At 37.8% G+C, this 17,600-nt stretch overlaps 1 protein-coding gene across 23 annotated transcripts in view; it reads right to left on the reverse strand.

Moving 5' to 3' along the window:
• Positions 1-17,600, reverse strand: part of EPB41L3 (erythrocyte membrane protein band 4.1 like 3) — a 240,164-nt gene that overhangs the window by 52,752 nt on the left and 169,812 nt on the right. For 22 of the 23 annotated variants that reach the window (XM_030810711.1, XM_030810709.1, XM_030810705.1 and 19 more), the window contains exon 4: positions 501-605. In XM_030810711.1, coding sequence (XP_030666571.1) covers positions 501-605 — 105 coding nt within the window. Of the gene's footprint in view, positions 1-500; positions 606-10,340; positions 10,345-12,018; positions 12,024-17,600 lie in introns of those variants that run through there. The other variant, XM_030810720.1, reaches the window with a different exon arrangement.

Consider the following 17,600-nt stretch of genomic DNA (forward strand, 5'->3'; position numbering starts at 1 on the left):
CCCTCATATTCTGATTCAGAAACAACATGAAAGCATAAAAAGATGAATGAAAAATAGGACAGCAGCAATGGTGAACTTCCCTGACAGTTTATGGGTTACAATCGTAATATCTTCATAGAATTTTGGGATATGAGCATGATTTTTACATAAATATCAATTGATTTTCATTGGTTCAAATAATCTACTGAAATACATTACCCCCTCCCCCCGCTGCCTCGGCGAAAGGAACCACATAAAATGCTTTCCAGGAACCACAAATAATTCAAGCATGAAAAACAAGGCTTCATTTACTGTTACCAGAATATTCAAGATTAAAGGAAGCTGTCAGTGATTTCCTTCATCAAGGAATAGATGATTAACAGCATTTACAGACTCAAGCAGAAAGTGTGGGAGAATGAAGGGAGGTGGAGAAAGTGATCTACCTATTCAGTCTCAGTTCACTTTCTGGCAGTAATAAGCAGTTCAAGCCATCTAATTTTGCATTGCTTTTGATCACTCACCTTCTGGTTTTCGGCATCTCGATACGTAAGCCCAAAGTAGTCTTTCTCTAGCAAGTTCAAGTGTTCACACACTTTATCAAACAGCACTTGTCCTCTGGAGCGTTTCTACAGAAAACAGAACAGCAAAGCAAGTCAATACAACACAAAGAAAGTACTCCCAAATGTCAGAGATAAAACCAGGTAATATTTAAAACATTGCTTGGTGTAACTTTAGGGAGTGACAAACAAGTGTGATCACGTTGCCATCTCCTGTTTAAGTGCAAAAAAGGTTAAAAAATGGGGGGGGGGGAGGCTTCAACCTACAAAAGCCCACCCCTACAAATAAACAAACAAAAGCAAAGTATCAACAAGGCTACTTAGTATGTACAGGTGACCAGTGGGTGATTTCTAAATGGAAGCAACTGGGGAAAATACTGTGATGCTTGGAAGCCTAAATATGTGAAATATAAAAATCCTGACAGCGAAAGAGTGTGTAACAAACCAACACAAGCCTACTGCAGAGTGCCCTAACTCAATTATCTAGATCAGGAGTCCTCAACCCCTGGGCCATGGATGGTTACTGGTCCATGGTCTGTTAGGAAGAGGGCTGCACAGCAAGAGGTGGGTGGCAGGCGAGCAAGCAAGCACTGCCACCTGAGCTCCGCCTCCTGTCAGATCAGTGGCAGAATTTGATTCTCATAGGAGTTCGAACCCTATTGTGAACTGTGCATGCAAAGGATCTAGGTTGCGCGCTCCTTATGAGAATCTAATGCCTGATTGATGTGAGGTGGATCAGTTTCATCCCAAAACCATTCTCCACCCCAGTCCATGGAAAAAAATGGTCTTCCATGAAACTGGTCCCTGGTGCCAAAAAGGTTGGGGACCACAGCTCTATGAGATAAACTTCTGAGCCTGAGAAGAATTAACCCTGCTCCTTGCCTTAGGCAGACTCTCACTTAAAACTTTCTATCCCAAATCCTTACTTAGAAATTCTAAAGACCACTTTCTAAAATCCATTAAACAAATTTCATTATTTTTGTTTTTTCTTTTGTCACAAATTTCAGTTTGTACAGAGTTCTTCTCTTAACTTTTTTAGAGCAAATCCTTATTAAACATAACAAAATATTAAGTTTAAAGAATACTTGACTTATCATATATAAATAAAAATAGAGATATATGAGTTATATTTCTGACCATCAAGCCAGCATCTGGAGAAAAAGATAGTCATTTGGAAAAAGAATTCATCAGCTTAATTTATTATGAAGTATCGTTTTTTCACCTAATCCTTCAAAGGCCTTTAAATATAGTCATGAAGTCTGTGACGAATTAACTGGCAACAAATAAACTAAACCAGTTTTTTGTTTGTGCGCTACTAACATTTTACATCTAATACATTAAGCATATTTGTCTTTAAGAGTTAATGTAATACCAATGAGAAATATGAAAATTGATCAACTATGTCTATGCCAAAATAATAAGCATTCAAAAGACCTGTGAGTCGTGTATTGTGTTAGAGTGCAGCTGTAATTATGCTGAAAGCAATTACTCAGTCCCCTCAAGCATGACTAGGAGAAAAGGCAAATTTATGGTAGAAAAGTAAGGCCTAAATCGTAGCTAGCTAAATAATCGATGATGTATTGGGAAAAAACAGTTCCATAAAGTATTATGAAAATAAATTACTTGTTAGCAAAACTACATAATAACATTGCTCATCGGCTATGAATAAATATTATGACAATGAAGCGCCTGCTTGCTGGTTTAAATCATTTATTTATAAATAACAGCATATTATTTCTGAATAATCCTTCACAAATTACAAAGTTTTCACAAAAATTGCTTCTTCCGATGCTTCTATTGGTATGATCTCCAGTTCACAGATAAGAACAGAGGTTCAAAGCAGTTGGATCAGAGAGGCAGTCTTACGTGATGACCTGGGAAGTGGCTTTAGAATCAAGTAAACCTGGGCTTGAATCTTCAGGATGTCCCTTGCAGCTATGTAAAATGGGTATGACACTACTTACTTCTTTGGAATGGATGACATTAAAATCAAATAATGTATTCAAACGTGGCCTAGTGGTGGCATATATTAAGCATTCCATAGATGTCAGCTATTATTATAGCCTGGTGGCTGACAAACAGTAGAATAACTAATGTAGAGCAGATTATTATGCGTGTTTTCTACAGGAGCACATATCCAACTCCTGGTGGTGCCAATAAGCAGCTTTATAATTAACATGTCCCACTCTGTAGATATCAGATGCCTGCTTCCTACCTAATTGCTTTAGCTAGACTATTTTTTTTTTTTTTTTTTTTTACCTACATACACACAACGTAGAAAAATACATATCAGTGTCTGGCCAAATACTTTCTCAATGAGTAAACAAAAACCAAAACAAATACAAATACAAAAACTTTTCTCTACAAGGCTTCACTGGACCCTATGCCGCCTATATTTTCTGACCCAAGAGACCACAGCCATTACTCAACGGAGGAATCGTTTCTGAATATGCTGCAGGCTGCCCTGGTCATAGTTTCAATTCACCACTTTCTGGCTGCTGTGTTCTTTCCTTTGCCTAACAAGAGGCATGGGTTAGCTCAAGCACAGACTGTTAATGCTACCTGGCTCTCACTTTTCTGGTTCCTCACAATTTGATTTCTATTAATGAGTCCCACCCTTCTCTTAAATAGACCAGATCTTTTCTTACTGAATATTTTAAACATATTTTAAACCCTAGTTTTAAAGACAATAAGATACTAGTCCACACTGAAGATTTTTTTTTTCTAACCCTTAGAGCTAGGACCAGTTGTCTGATATCAGCTGTAGATGGTTATATCATGGGATGGAAGCATGACATTCTTACCTGCTAAACATCAGCATGGCCACCAGCCAGCTGGATGACTATGGAAAAGGCTTTTAAGTTATTTGGGCCTCCATTTTCTCATCCTTGAGTGGGGACGTAAGATTCCACTGAGCAAGATGTTTATGGGCTTGAGGCTCTAACTGGGCTTCCCTTTGCAAACCACTAATGGATTGAGGCACTCTCTCCCATTTCACCCAGATTGGGCATCAGCATCCTTCTACACGTCATGATGAGAAAGATGCTGCCAATGGATGGAGGTGGGACATGACATGAAACTTACTTTCCAGCCCTGGACTGGATCCCTTTTCTCCCAACTCTAAAAATTTCTTGATTCTTCTAACCCAGATGATTTTTTTTTCTAGCATATTATTCAACTTTTCAAGTCAACTAATTCTATTTATTGATATCTGCATGTGCCTGCAGGTAATAATGTTTATCATATGACTAAATCTCAACAATCAATTGGACTGGAAATTTTGGAGAAATTATGTTTATTATGGTTCCAAAAGACATGTTGTTCATTAAGTGATCAAATCTAGGTATCCTACTGTCATTGGGTGTGGTTACATGCTACACTGTGAGTCAAGAACTGATTAAATTTTTTTAAAAAATGGATAGAGGTATTCTAAACTAATGAATAATCACCTAATCAGAAAAGACTGATATTTTAGTCTTACAGTTCTTTATGAGTGGCTAAGTCATCTCTGACTCAAAAGCATTCAGTTTGTGTATACTATTCAGTATGATATCATCCCCAAAATGTGATTTTACTTTCCTAGAGTAACAAACCAACGGTGGCTTGCCCTCTTCTTAAAATTTCCCCTGACAAATTGCATTTCTGTTTCTGATAGAGTAAATTGACATACTGAGTTCAACAATCAGGAAAGTTTTAAATGAAATGTCCTAAAAATGGCATATCTCCAAGCAACTTAAACAAGTTTCATGACTTTTTACATTTTTTCTTTAATCAAAAAAATTTCTAAATTGATTCTTGAAATTGTTAGGTGTTAGGAGATGTTTGTCAAAAGAGAACTTAAAGAGAATGAAAAGGCAAGCCAGAGACTGGCTGAAAATATTTGCAAAACACATATCTGATAAAGAACTGGTACCCAAGATATACAAAGAACACTTAAAACACAGTAAGAAAACAACCCAATTTAAAAATGGGCAAAATATCTGAACTGACACCTTACCAAAGATATACAGACAGCAAATAAGTGTATGAAAAGATGTTCCACATCAAACGTCATTAGAGAACTGCAAATTAAAACAACAGTGAGATACCTCCACATGTATGTTATAATGGCTAAAATCCAGAACAATAAAAACACCAAGTGCTGGTGATGATGTGGAGCAACGGAAACTCTTATTCATTGCTGACAAGAATGCAAAATGGCAGAGCCACTCAAGACAGTTTGGCAGTTTCTTACAAAACTAAACCTATTCTTGCAGTATTCAACAATCATGCTCCTTGGTATCTACCTAAATGAGTTGAAAACATATGTCCACTCAAAAACTTATACACAAATGTTTATAACAGCTTTATTCATAATTGCCAAAACTTGGAAGCAACCAAGAAGTTCTTCTTTATGTGAATAAAGACACAAACTGTGGTGCATCCAGATAACGGAATAATGTTCATTGATAAAAGAAAAAATGAGCTATCAAGATATGAAAGAACCTTAAATGCATACTGCTAGGTGAAAGAAGTTCATCTGAAAAGGATGCATACTGTATGATTCCAACTACATCAGTCTCCCGTTATCCATGGGATTTTATGTTCCAAGTCCCCTAGTGGATGCTTAAAACCACAGATAGTAGTGAATGCTACATATTCTGTTTCTTCCTATACATATATACTTATGATAAAGTTTAATTTACAAAATAGGCACAGTAAGAGATTAACAATAACTGATAGTAAGATAGAATAATTACAAAATATACTGTAATAAAAGTTATGCGAGTGTGGTCTCTATCTCTCCCTCAAAATATCTTATTGTACTGAACTCACCTGTTTTCAGACTGTGACTGTGGGTAAGTGAAACCGTTGAAAACGGAATGGGGAAGTGAGACTGCAGATAATGGGGGGGACTACTGTACATATCATCCTGGAAAAGGCAAAACTAAGGGAAAAAGGCAAAACTAAAGGCAAAAAGACCAATGGTTGCTAAGGGTTTGTGGGTGGGGAGGGATGAATAGGCGGCTAACGGGATGTGGGGGACAGTGAAACGATCCGTTATCTGTATGATCATGAAATGGCGAACGCATGACACTATATATTTGTCAAAACTCCCAGGATGAACAGCACAAAGAATAAACTGTAATGTAAACTATGGACCTTAGTCAACAATAATGTGTCAATATTGGCTCATCAGTTGTAACAAATGTGCCACACTAATGCAAAATGTTAAAAATAGGGGATCCTTCCTGTAAGAAATAGCAAAAAATAAAAATAGAGAAACTGGGGGGTGAGGGAAAGAGTGTGAGGGGGTATTAGGAACTCTGCGCTTTCTGCTCAAGTTTTTCTATAAACCTATAACTGCTCCAAAAAAATACATCTACTAATTAAAAAGAGAAAGACAAAAAGTACATTCTTAGTTTAAATTGTTAATAATTACTTTAAAAGGTTAGTAAAAAAAAAAAGGTTAACCTCCAAATGATTTTACTTTTATCATGAGTAAATACAAACTTAAAATTTTCATTGAATCAACATTTTAGAAAATTCAAAACTTAACCTGATAATTCTCCACTTATCTTGGTTTTCTCCTTGAAATTAACTTGCCTAAGAAACTATGTCATTTGCCTGTGGAGTTCTTTCAGTGTAGATTCTGCTGTTTGCATCTTTATGGTGTAATTTACCAGCTCTCCCAGTCTCCTGAATCGCCCCTGAAGTGGGAGTTACATCTAGAAGCTTCATCAGGTTCTGGTTTGTTTTTCATAAATGACACTTCATTAGGAGGCATTACGTGACAGCCTGATTCTTTTTTACATGTGTGATATTAGCAGTCACTGATGATCATTGCCCTGTATCATTCATTCCAGACTGCAAAATGGTGATATTCTAATCCAAATCATTCCTTCTTCATTTAACTGGAGCATGTTTATAAAGAGGTATTTCCTTTTGTCAAAACGATTTGTTTACCCAGTGACACGTTTAATTATGAAAATGAAGATAAATGCTTGTTTCTCTCCCTTTATCCATTTTCAGGATAATGAGTTGGCTCCCTAGCATCACCCAAAGTCACCAATTAGATCTTTTGGCTTCATACTATCATGATGAACTCACTGAGTTAAACAGTTGTGATGTGTTTCAAACCATCTCAGGCACTACCCATAATGATGCTCTCAATGTCCCACATGTTCTGCTTTGCCTGTTAAGTCCTCTCATCCTTCAAGGGGTTTCTCCAGTGCCAGCTCTCTGAAGCATTTCCTGTCTTCCCAGACAAATATGATTTCTCTCTCCTTTGGACTTTGTAGCACTTTATGGCAGCACTTTCTATATTCTGCCTTACATCCCAGCCATGTCTCTGGGCGCTCACTTCATATCCCTGACCGTAAAGACATTTGTAATGGCATTGGGCCTCCTGCATGTCATCTTTCACAGGGCCTCTTTTTTTGTCAAATGCCATTAAGAGATTAAAACAGTAACTTGATGAAACTTTACAAAAATATTTTTCTCACTAGCAAGCCATAAGCAATGACACCGAAGCAATGTTTTAAACTAGTGGTTTTCAACAGTGGATCCTGGGGGCATTTAAAACATGTCAATGTCCAGGCCCCTACCTCAGGTCAATTAAATTGGAACTTCTGAAGTTGGACCAAGGCATTTGCTTTTTGTTTTGCTTTGATGGAGTCTCACTCTGTTGCCCAGGCTGGAGTGCAGTGGCGTAATCTCGGCTCACTGCAACCTCCGCCTCCTGGGTTCAAGTGATTCTCCTGCTTCAGCCTTCCAAGTAGCTGGGATTACAGCTGCCCGCCACCATGTCTAGCTAATTTTTGTATTTTTAGTAGAGACAAGGTTTCGACACTTTTAGTCGAGACATGGTCACTCGAACTCCCTGACCTCAAGTGATCCATCCACCTCGGCCTCCCAAAGTGCTGAGATACAGGCATGAGCCACCACGCCTGGCTGACATCTACATTTTTTAAATATACCCAGGTAATGCATGCTGGTATGCTGATATGGCTGAACGGTCACTTTAAATTATGTTTGCAACTTATAAATTTTTAAATATGAGGACTCTAAAAATATTTTACTTTTTTGGGAGGAAGTATGTAGCATTTTCAGATTTAGTCTAGGCCAATATTCACAGCTGCATTATAGTAAAATTGTTTTACACAGACACATGTGCCTAAAATCCTTTTTTTTTTTTTTTTTTTTTTAGAGGCAGAGTCTCACTCTGTCACCCTGGAGTGCAGTGGTGCGATCATAGCTCACTGCAGCCTCGACCTCCTGGGCTCAAGCAATCCTCCCACCCCAGTCTCCCAGTTAGCATATGGGCATGTAGCATCATTTCCAGCAAATCTTATAAAAATTCTTCTGTAGAGATGGGGTCTTTCTATGTTGCCCCCGGCTTAAAATCTGAAGACATTCACTCCGACACATTTTCTTGAAAAATAAAAGTTCTCAGGAAATGATAAACCGGCCAAATGCTAAAATAAAATGACACAAATGAGAAATAATAAACCACTAAACTCTTGAAAGAAACACAAAAACACTAACTTCAATTTAAAGCTATGAATACAATATAAGATAAACAGAAATGTTTAGAAATTTGTTGTGTGTTTTTAAAAAACGGAGACAGTTTCCCTTTGTATAGTTAAGATACACTTTTACTCAAGATCCTGTTACATTACTAAAGAATGACCCTTAGTAGGTTAATAAATGTCTTGATCTCCTCTTTTCTAACAGAGCAGGAGCATTCACATCTTCCCTAGCAGGTGACTGGGGTGACTGACGGTACAAACACCTGGCACTAGCCAGGGAGGACAGCTCTCCTTGGCACAGCTTTCTCCAAAATGGGCATTGCCTCCATTCCTGAATCCCTATAAATCATCTCTTAGTCTGTGCCCAAGACAATGACTGCAAAAGCAGGAAGACACAAACTGTGCCAAGTCTCAGCACTGGACTACAATAAAATGTGTTTGGGTTTTTTTCTTCAGTCTTACAAAGCTATGAATCAGCCTGAGTGAAGCCCTCTTCTGGCACGGCTGAAATTAGAGAAATCTGTCAAGTCAAAAACCGTCTTTTAGCCTTGGAAGACAGGGTACAGTTATCTATCTGAAGCTGTACAATCATGAAGAGAATGAGGAGAGCAAGTTGTTTTGTATAATTGGAGCTAAGCAGCAGTCCCTGCTGCTCAGGAAGGAATGAGGTTCCTACATCAGAAGGTGTGTGCATTGGCAAGGCGCTTCAGGATGCATGCATGCATTTCTTTAGACAATAACGTTGAAAAACGAAAATAAAAAAGCCTCCTGCCTATGCTGGCTTAGGCTCAAACCCACTCGTGTTAATACATGAAAATATGGAGAGCTATGATATTGAAAATTTCCAGCAAAACTGATGCTTCTGTATCCTTATTTGAGGGGCTGTCTACATTGTAAGTATTTCATTCTCTCCATCACCTATCTTCCTCAAATAGACCCCTGATTTTCTTTTGGAAGTTATATTTCTTCATGAGTATAGTATTTTGTGAACTCCTATTTCTGCTCCCTGAGGATGGAAAACTGCTTGCCCTTTTTACTGCCCTGGTACAGTGTCCTGAACACAGCAGGCATTCGATCTATGTGTCTAAGAAGTGCTACTGACGAGAATTTCAAGAAAGAATTTTTTCTCACATTTTTTTGGACGAATCTAACAAAATGTCATCTTTTCCCCCCCATGCTTCCTGCCCTAATTATATTTTTCCTTACTGAATGCCTTTTCGTTTTCCTCACATTTAAAGGTCACTCGGTCTTTATTTCTAAATGACTGCACTACCATTTACCTCAAGGATGGAGCCTCTAAAGAGTTCGGCAAACTCTCTGGGCCACAGCTTGAGCCCAAATCAGACACCTGGACTCTGTGTAAGTCACCTTTCCTGGGCTTCCTTTTTTTCTAACGCATTCTTGATAGAAAAATACTCTATAACATTGCCTTGAAATTTTAGCGGAGAGTGTGGTTTTTTTTTGTTGTTGTTGTTTTCTTGTTTTTCTTTCTTTTTTTTTTTTTTTAATCCATACTTGGAAAATGCCAAAGCGCCATGGTCAAACCTAGGAACAAAAGATGGTGTCTGGTCTGGGACAACCGAGTCCATAAAGCCTTAGAAAGGGCTGGAGCTGAGAAGCCCTAAGAAGAAAGATAAGGCACCAGCTATCCTATGTGCATCTCATGCCTTTTTGGGCTTTCTGTCTCAAGTGTACATGAAATGCCACATTTAATAAGCATGGAAAGTCCATTATCCACATCACTACTGCCAGAATCCATTCTCAAGAGGCAGGACTTAATGGGATCTTTCAGCCTATGTACTAATCCCAAACGTGGTCCAGGCAGCATATTCATAGAGGGCTGACATGAGAGGCAGAGATCACATTTCTTCTCTCTAGATGGCACATATACTGTCAGTCCTTTCTTTAAATTCATGAGCAATCAGCTCTTCAGAAAACCATGAGGGTAACTTCTTTCAAACATTCATCAATCAATAATTGTTCTATCACATTCTCATTTAATCGAGTTAGCAATAATGAACTGGAGCCTTCTGTTAAAATAGGAATATGAAACTATTTCCTGGTCTTGGTAAGTTTATAAACAAAATAGTGAACATGTGTGTTTTATTTCCAGGTCTAAATTATCTAGAGATGAGAATTTATCTGGCATTATTTAAACACCTTTAAGTTGGATATTCCTACCCACTGAAAGTTTGTCTTCCCATTATTCAAGTGCAGTATATTAGACAGTCCCAAGGCTGGACTCTGGTTCTACAACTAATCAGCTCTGTAATGTTAGACAAGTTATTTAAACCTCTCTGAGCTTGTTTTCATTATAAAATGGAAATAATAATGATACTTATGCATAGGATTGTTGTATTAAAACACTGGAAAGCACATTGCCTAACTCATGGGAAGCATGAACAATAAATGCGGGTGATTATTATTAGGCCTTTTTGATAAGGAGTCTGATTAATTTAAGGTTTCTGATGCTGAATTTGGAATAGAGACCGATGTACTATTAAAATCCTATTTATTCTACAATGAAATCATAGAAAACAAATCATATCATTACTCTTACGAAAAACAAATCCCTTCTCTTTATATAGGTAAAACCGGAAAATTATTCAAAAATAGTATTGATATTAGTAAACTGAGTCTACATTCAATTTTTCTTTTCAAACACATGCTCACAGAACAGTTTTAAATACATATTGGGTATACTGGCACATTTTGGTATTATGCATCATAAGCCACATAGCAATGCCCAAACTAGGTTGGGCTGTTCACATGCAGTAGAGTTGACCTATGTTTTGACTTAGATTCAGTGCACCAACACTTCAAGCACATACATGACAAAAGTACCTTCCTACATATTAAGCCCATCTACCTTTCTTTAAAGGTGCTTTTTTTTTTTTTTATTGGCTCCTGCCTTCATTTGTTGTTATAATTTCAGTCTCTACTTGAAACCAGACTTTTGCACTCAGAGATGTGCACTGTGGTAGATGATGGCTTTCCAGTGAAGCATGCTTCTTCTTGGCTAGCAAAAACATTGGGCTTGATTTTTTGCAAAGAGTTTCACATCACACATATGAGATGTTGGCAGCAAACTGTCAGACAACATTTCCTGCTGTTAATCTGCTAAGGATTCAGGTCACTAAGCCAATGCGTGCAAAATGAATGCAGAAAAGGAAGTCTAAGAAGGAGGAATGTTTGAAACAGACACATACTTAAACTTGAATCATGTAAAATAATCATATTAGCTAATTCTGAATGACGTGAAACTTTGAGAATTTTCCTGTGAGAGGAAGTACTTAACGTCTTTTGTAAGAATTCTCAAAAAAACCCCCAAACAAACAAAACTTGAATTGTGATTTGTAATTCATTTGGTCAAATGAAGAGCTATATGCAATTCAAATATTGACAATAAAAACACCACTTTCAATAATATGAATTTAATGAGTATGAATTTGTAGCACTGTCACTTTTCAATTCTATAAGACATTGATAATCAAAACAACATAAGAATAATATTGTCACTGCTTTAAAAAAGTATGTACTAAGTGAATCTAGGTCCTTTTCTGTCCATCAACTGTTTAAGCCTATATTAGTAGCGCAAGGCTGAGAATAAATAGAAAGAATATCAAGGTTATTACATAAACCACCAGCATATTTAAAGATGTAATGATATATCATTTCACCAGTTAAATATAAGTGTTTAAGTTAAAATGATCTTGTAATCTATGTAAGACCTGTAATGAAATGTAAATAAGTGGTTAAAAAAACAGGACATGCTCACACTGTAAATGGTTAGTTCAGTCTTGTCTGCACTTGAGCATATCATATTTTAGATGAGTATTTAAAGTCCAGTGGATAGGGGAAGAAAAAACCTTCTCAATCATTAAATATTTTGATTCTCTATACTTTTTGGTTTTCGTTTCTGATACATGTAATACCCTGTTTGAGCCACTGAGGGGTATAGTTGGGTCTACACATCAAAGGTCAGTATTGTTTTCTAACCCTCCTCTATCAGGGCATCCTGGCTTAATACTGTGTGAACTCACAATCCCAGAAAGCCAGTGCTAATCCTCTTTGCCCAGCCGTTCCCACTCCTGCGACAGGGGTAAGGAGGAAGCTGCTGAATCCTGCTAAGAAGATGGGAGGCCTGGTCTAATTTGAGAACCAGACCAGGCAGGCCCTGTTTTCTGGGCTCAGCAGAGTGAGAAGCTGGAGCAGCAGGGAGGCGCGCTCACTGCAGCGATCCCGTGGCTCAGCAACCTGCGGAATGGTAGTCACTGTTCCTTCCCGAATCTCAGATGACTATTTCTTTAAGTTTTGTGGTTACAATCTGTAAAACATATGAGTAGCATTTGCAAATGGCAGTAAATAACAATCACATAAAAACTGAAACCATAAGGCAAACCACACTCTCAAAATGGCTTCAAGACAGGTACAGCCTTTTCCCGTAACGAACAACTCCAATGTTCTTGTATCTATAGGAAAATCACAAGCATTCTATTCAAGCAAAAGTAAAAGATTCCATATGTGTTTAGACTGCACTGCTTTTTCTCTGCTTGTGATAAAGCAATTGTCTTTCCTGGAGCTTATCTGCCCTCGGGGCTGAACTTGAGTAAGGTTCAGGACTGAGGGGCTTGGGAAACTCTGCTCCCCTGCTTTTTTGGAAGTCTTGCTGATCCTATAAACCAGCTCTCCTTGCTTTCATCTGGTGGAACAAGTGATCTCGGATGGCACAGTAGGCAGTGAAGTGAAAATTTAGCGAAGTCATCCCTGAGACTGTATCATTTATTTTAACTTCCGTTTTTACCATTGAAAAAGAAAAAAAAAACACACAGATCTCAGGGAGAAGAAAGCTATATGACAAGATCACGGTTTAGCTATCAGATTCAGTAGTGAGAGATGCTTCTGGGACACAGACAGCAAAAGCCTAACTGTGGAAAGACCCTGCAGGGGCCTCCCAGGCTTGCCTGCCTCTGTGGCTTCCCCGCTACCTCACCTCGCTCCCTCCCAGGCTCTCTCCTGTAAAGAGGAGACTGCATACACACCTCCATGCCCCGAAGCCTTCTACCCGTTCATCCTTCTCTCCACCACTCAAGCACCCCTTCCTCAGGATTCCACCCCTGAACTGCAGGACTAGGTTAAATCTCAGGGGAGCTGTTTTTATAGCTCCTGTGTTGCCACTGTCAGGGGGGCACTTTTATTTCTGTTTGTATTAGAATTCGAGTTGTGGTCGGGGTAGCCTACCCGTAAGCTATATCCACTCACCACTGTATTCTTACAGTGCCGGGCATCGAGCAGAAACATTTTTTAAAAATATCAAAGAAAATCAAGCTAAATAAATGCATCTGGGGTTCATTTCCTGCTTTAAAACTCTTGAACAACTGCTCTAATCTTTGAAATTTGTTCATGACCAATTTGTTTATATTTCTCTACCATGCAGGTATAATCTCTGGCTAGAACTACAGTGTTGAATTTTTACCGCCATTTTTGTGAAAAGAGAATACTTTATTCCCACAAATGAAAAAACCTGTTAGTTTTTTAATGTTCCACCTCAAATGTCATATAAAGGTTAACTTCCTGATAAACTTCTCAAATTTTCCCCAAGGAGTAAGTGGTCTTAAACTGTAGTTTTACTCTATTACTTTGATTTGATACACATTTTATCCTTCACAATATAGAAAAATACATGATGGATTATGGTTTCTAAGGAGAGGTCTTGGCTAAACTGTATTAGGCCACTCGAATCGCCCAGTTATCAACACACCTGGATCTGGACACCATCTGACTAGTGGGTGTGGTCATCTGATGAACGCAGACAGCAGTTCCGGGCATGGTATGGGCATGTGTCTTGGATTCTCTTCTTAAATTCAAACTCCTGGATAACTAGAAAAAATATTCTCTCCCCCTATCTAACTATAGAAACAAACACATGAGTAACAGTTTGGAGCATTAACTATTAAATGTGTAATTGGTCTTGTACCTAAAACTGTTCTAAAACTGAAATTGATATTTTTGTAGCAGTCACCATATTTAGTGGACTAACAGTTAATAATCCTATAAAGGAAATGAACTAATTGACATATCTGGGCACATATTTTGCTTTGAGGTTATCTTGAAGACTATAGAAAAAATTACACTGCTCAAGCTTAAATGTCCTATGAGTGCTTTAAAGTTTTTATGGGTTAAAATTATTGAAGTCATGCTCTATAAAATACAGTTTTGGGATCTTGAGTATCCCTTTGTCTCTAAAATGGCCTAGATCCAAATTTTTGAGGTATATTTTAACCTCAGGCACTTCCATGAACCACATCCTTGCAGAAGGTAGGTGATATTCTCTTTGTGAATATGTTCTAGTCAAGCCCTCACCTCTCATGTGAAGATGCCCATCATCTCTAGTTCTGATATTTTAAAATATAGCTCTGAGTTCAGGCATGGTAGAGCATGCCTTTAGTCCCAACGACTCAAGCGGCTGAGGAAAGAGGATTGCCTGGTCCCAGGAATTGGAGTACAGCCTGGGCAACAAAGACAGACCCCATTTCGAAAAGAAGCCAATAAATATATAGCTCTGAAATATTGCCCAGATATTGTAACCATCTGGATCCCATTCATTGGCTTCTAGTAGGAAGCCAATTAATTTGTGTATTGACAGCCTAATGTCCACTGGTCTCTTTTTGTTTTTTGAAGGTCTTATCAGATTTATTATGAATTATTAATTTTTGACTTTTGCTTTTTGTTTAAGTTTTCTAACTTAGTGTTGGGCACATCTATAACTTAACTATAACCTTGGTAGCTGTTTTAGAACTTTTTGAGGATAAAAAGAGAAAATAAATGTATTTTTAAATCTTTCATTAATTAAAATTAAAATTTCTGGTTATATAAAGGAAGTTCTTAATCTGTATCTATTGAATGAGAATGTTTTAAGCTGCGATCCTCTTACAGAAATAAATTCAGAAATTATGTATTCCTGGGATATTCTGATTTCTCTTCTGCTAATAATATCAGTGTGTAACAGACATACATATGCATTTGATTATACATGATGCACATATCAAATGAATGCAATCAAAATGTATCCTTTTTTTCTAAAATAAACTAACTATTATCATAGAATCACAAGGAAGGAAAGACTGTGGACTATACAAAATTATCTCTAGAAGATGACTTTTAAATTTTTTATTTTTAAACTTTTATTTTAGAGTTGGGGCACATGTGCAGATGTGTTATATTGGGATATTGCATGATGCTGAGGTTTGGGGTACAGTTGATCTTGTTGCCCAGGTAGTGAGCATAGTACCCAATAGGTCATTTTCAGTCCTTTCCCTGCTCCTCTCTTCCTCATTTTGGAGTTTCCAGTGTCTATTGTCCCTATTTTTGTGTCCATTTATACCCAATGTTTAGCTCCTACTTATAAATGAGATTGTGCAGCATTTAGTTTTCTGCTCCTACATTAGTTTGCTGAGGATAATCACTGGCTGCTTTTCTCTGCTGACTGGATCAGTGGGTTCATGGCTGCTACACATAAGTGGCCTCTCACTTGGGTTCTCTCAGTAATGGTCCTTCAGGGAGATGGCTGGGAAACAGCACACTGCGGCCTAACCCATCTTCTGTGATAGTCCCACCATCTAAACTTGTTAGGGAAGGAACTAGGAAGTCCATTTTGGCCCCATGTCCATGCCATATTCTCTAGTTTTATCCATACCAAAATTCCTGTGTCTAAAAAATGTGATATATATACACATAGATATGTGTATATTTGTACGTGTGTGTGCGTGGTGTGTTATGTGTACTAAACATCATAACAAGTTGCATCTCACATACATAATGAGGAGCATAATCTCAAACTGATGAATCATTACTTAATGCTTATTAAAGGTTTGCTTGAGAGGAAGAACAATCACTGAGATGTTTCTGATGGCTGTTCACAGTCCACTCTTTGAATAAGCTATCAGAGAGCTGCAGTAGAGAGTTTATCTTAAACTGGCTCTGGAATAAACTCACTTCTTTTCACCTACCAAGTTGTTTTTGTGGCATGGACACCGGGTTGAGGCTTCCTCCTCTGTGCCTGTTAGAGATCTCAGAACATGCATTTTGTGGATTAACCTCACGCTTGGCTTCTTACTCTCATTTTCTCTTGGTCCACTTTCTACATATTTATTTTCTCTTTGTTATATTGGGTGCATTTATGTAAAACAGCCTAAGTCCTTGCTAGAACGTGGTGGGGTTTAAATAATAGAAACCCCAAGTTAAAGTAAAATTCACTTTTGAAATATTACATTTCCAGTTTTTGTGGTGGTGTTTTATTTTTTTTCCCCCCTATCATGAGGAATTTGCAATCATCATACTATTAAAGAAAGCTCTGTAAGTCGTGACGTCTGGGCAGTATTTTTTCTTAAGGAATAACTGGAGACATTTACTGGAGCATTTTGCTTGGGGTAATCATTTAAAACCATTCATGTGTTTTACAAGCTCAGTCTAATGGCATTTCCCTAAAGAATGTGGTGCCTCTTTAGTGACTTTATTTGCTGTCACCATGGAATTCCATAAAAAATAACAAGTCTCTGTATTCCTTCCAGTTTTCCAAACACCATAACAAGAACCAATTCCTTATGCTGCCTGTGCATCTGCAAACCATCACTTATATCTATAAGCACCAGCAGGGAAAATGAGGTGCATTCCTAAGTGCAAATATGACTTAGAATTTTCTCGTGTGCTTATTAGAAAAGGACTCCAAATGTACATACAAGTTAAACACAGCTGTCTGTCATGCTGAACAGATACATTCTTATACAACAAAGATACCTTGTTTATTGACAAGAAGAAACATGCACCAATCAAGGCATTTCATGAATTAATATCTAATCTGGTCATTTTGATTTGCCTATGGTAGACTTATGCTTGACCTAGATTATAGGAAACAGTCACTAGGCAATGCTAACAAAATAGGTCAGTCTTGCAAGAGAAGCAATAGGAAGATCCTAAATTCTATTTATCCAGAAAGAAAATATCCACAATAGTGATCTGACAAGGGAAATCATGACAGCAAGTTCTAGGAAGCTAACGTTATTGATGGAAATGCTATTTGTTCCAACAAAAAACTCCCACAACTGGAAGTCTGTGACCCCTTACAGAACAAATAAATAAAAAGCTTAAGGTGCATTGGCTGGTCGATAACAAGCCACAAAATGGAAGAGAAAAAAAGAATCCTTTGCCTCTGTGCTGTGCAGAGAGGGAGTGAGACCAACAGTTCAGCACCAGATGCCTCCTGCCAGGGCCAGAAGGTAAGAGCAGGGTATTATTACAGCCCCAAACTAGAAAAATGCTGGAGGCTACACTTACAGGGTTCATTTTTTTCTAATTTCAGATAAACATTTAAGAGAACTTTCTGAATCACACCACTCTTCACACTTTTTAATAATGGTACCTTAAAAATCACAATTATACAGTATGCTGATGTGAAGCTACTTCTAATGTTCATCTTAAGTTGTTCAAAGGAGAATCAGGCATCAGTCGGTCCTCATAAACATGTAATGTTATGGTTCTTACCACTTAGTATAGC

The sequence above is a fragment of the Nomascus leucogenys genome, chromosome 4 (assembly GCF_006542625.1).
Source record: "Nomascus leucogenys isolate Asia chromosome 4, Asia_NLE_v1, whole genome shotgun sequence".
NCBI lineage: Eukaryota > Metazoa > Chordata > Mammalia > Primates > Hylobatidae > Nomascus > Nomascus leucogenys.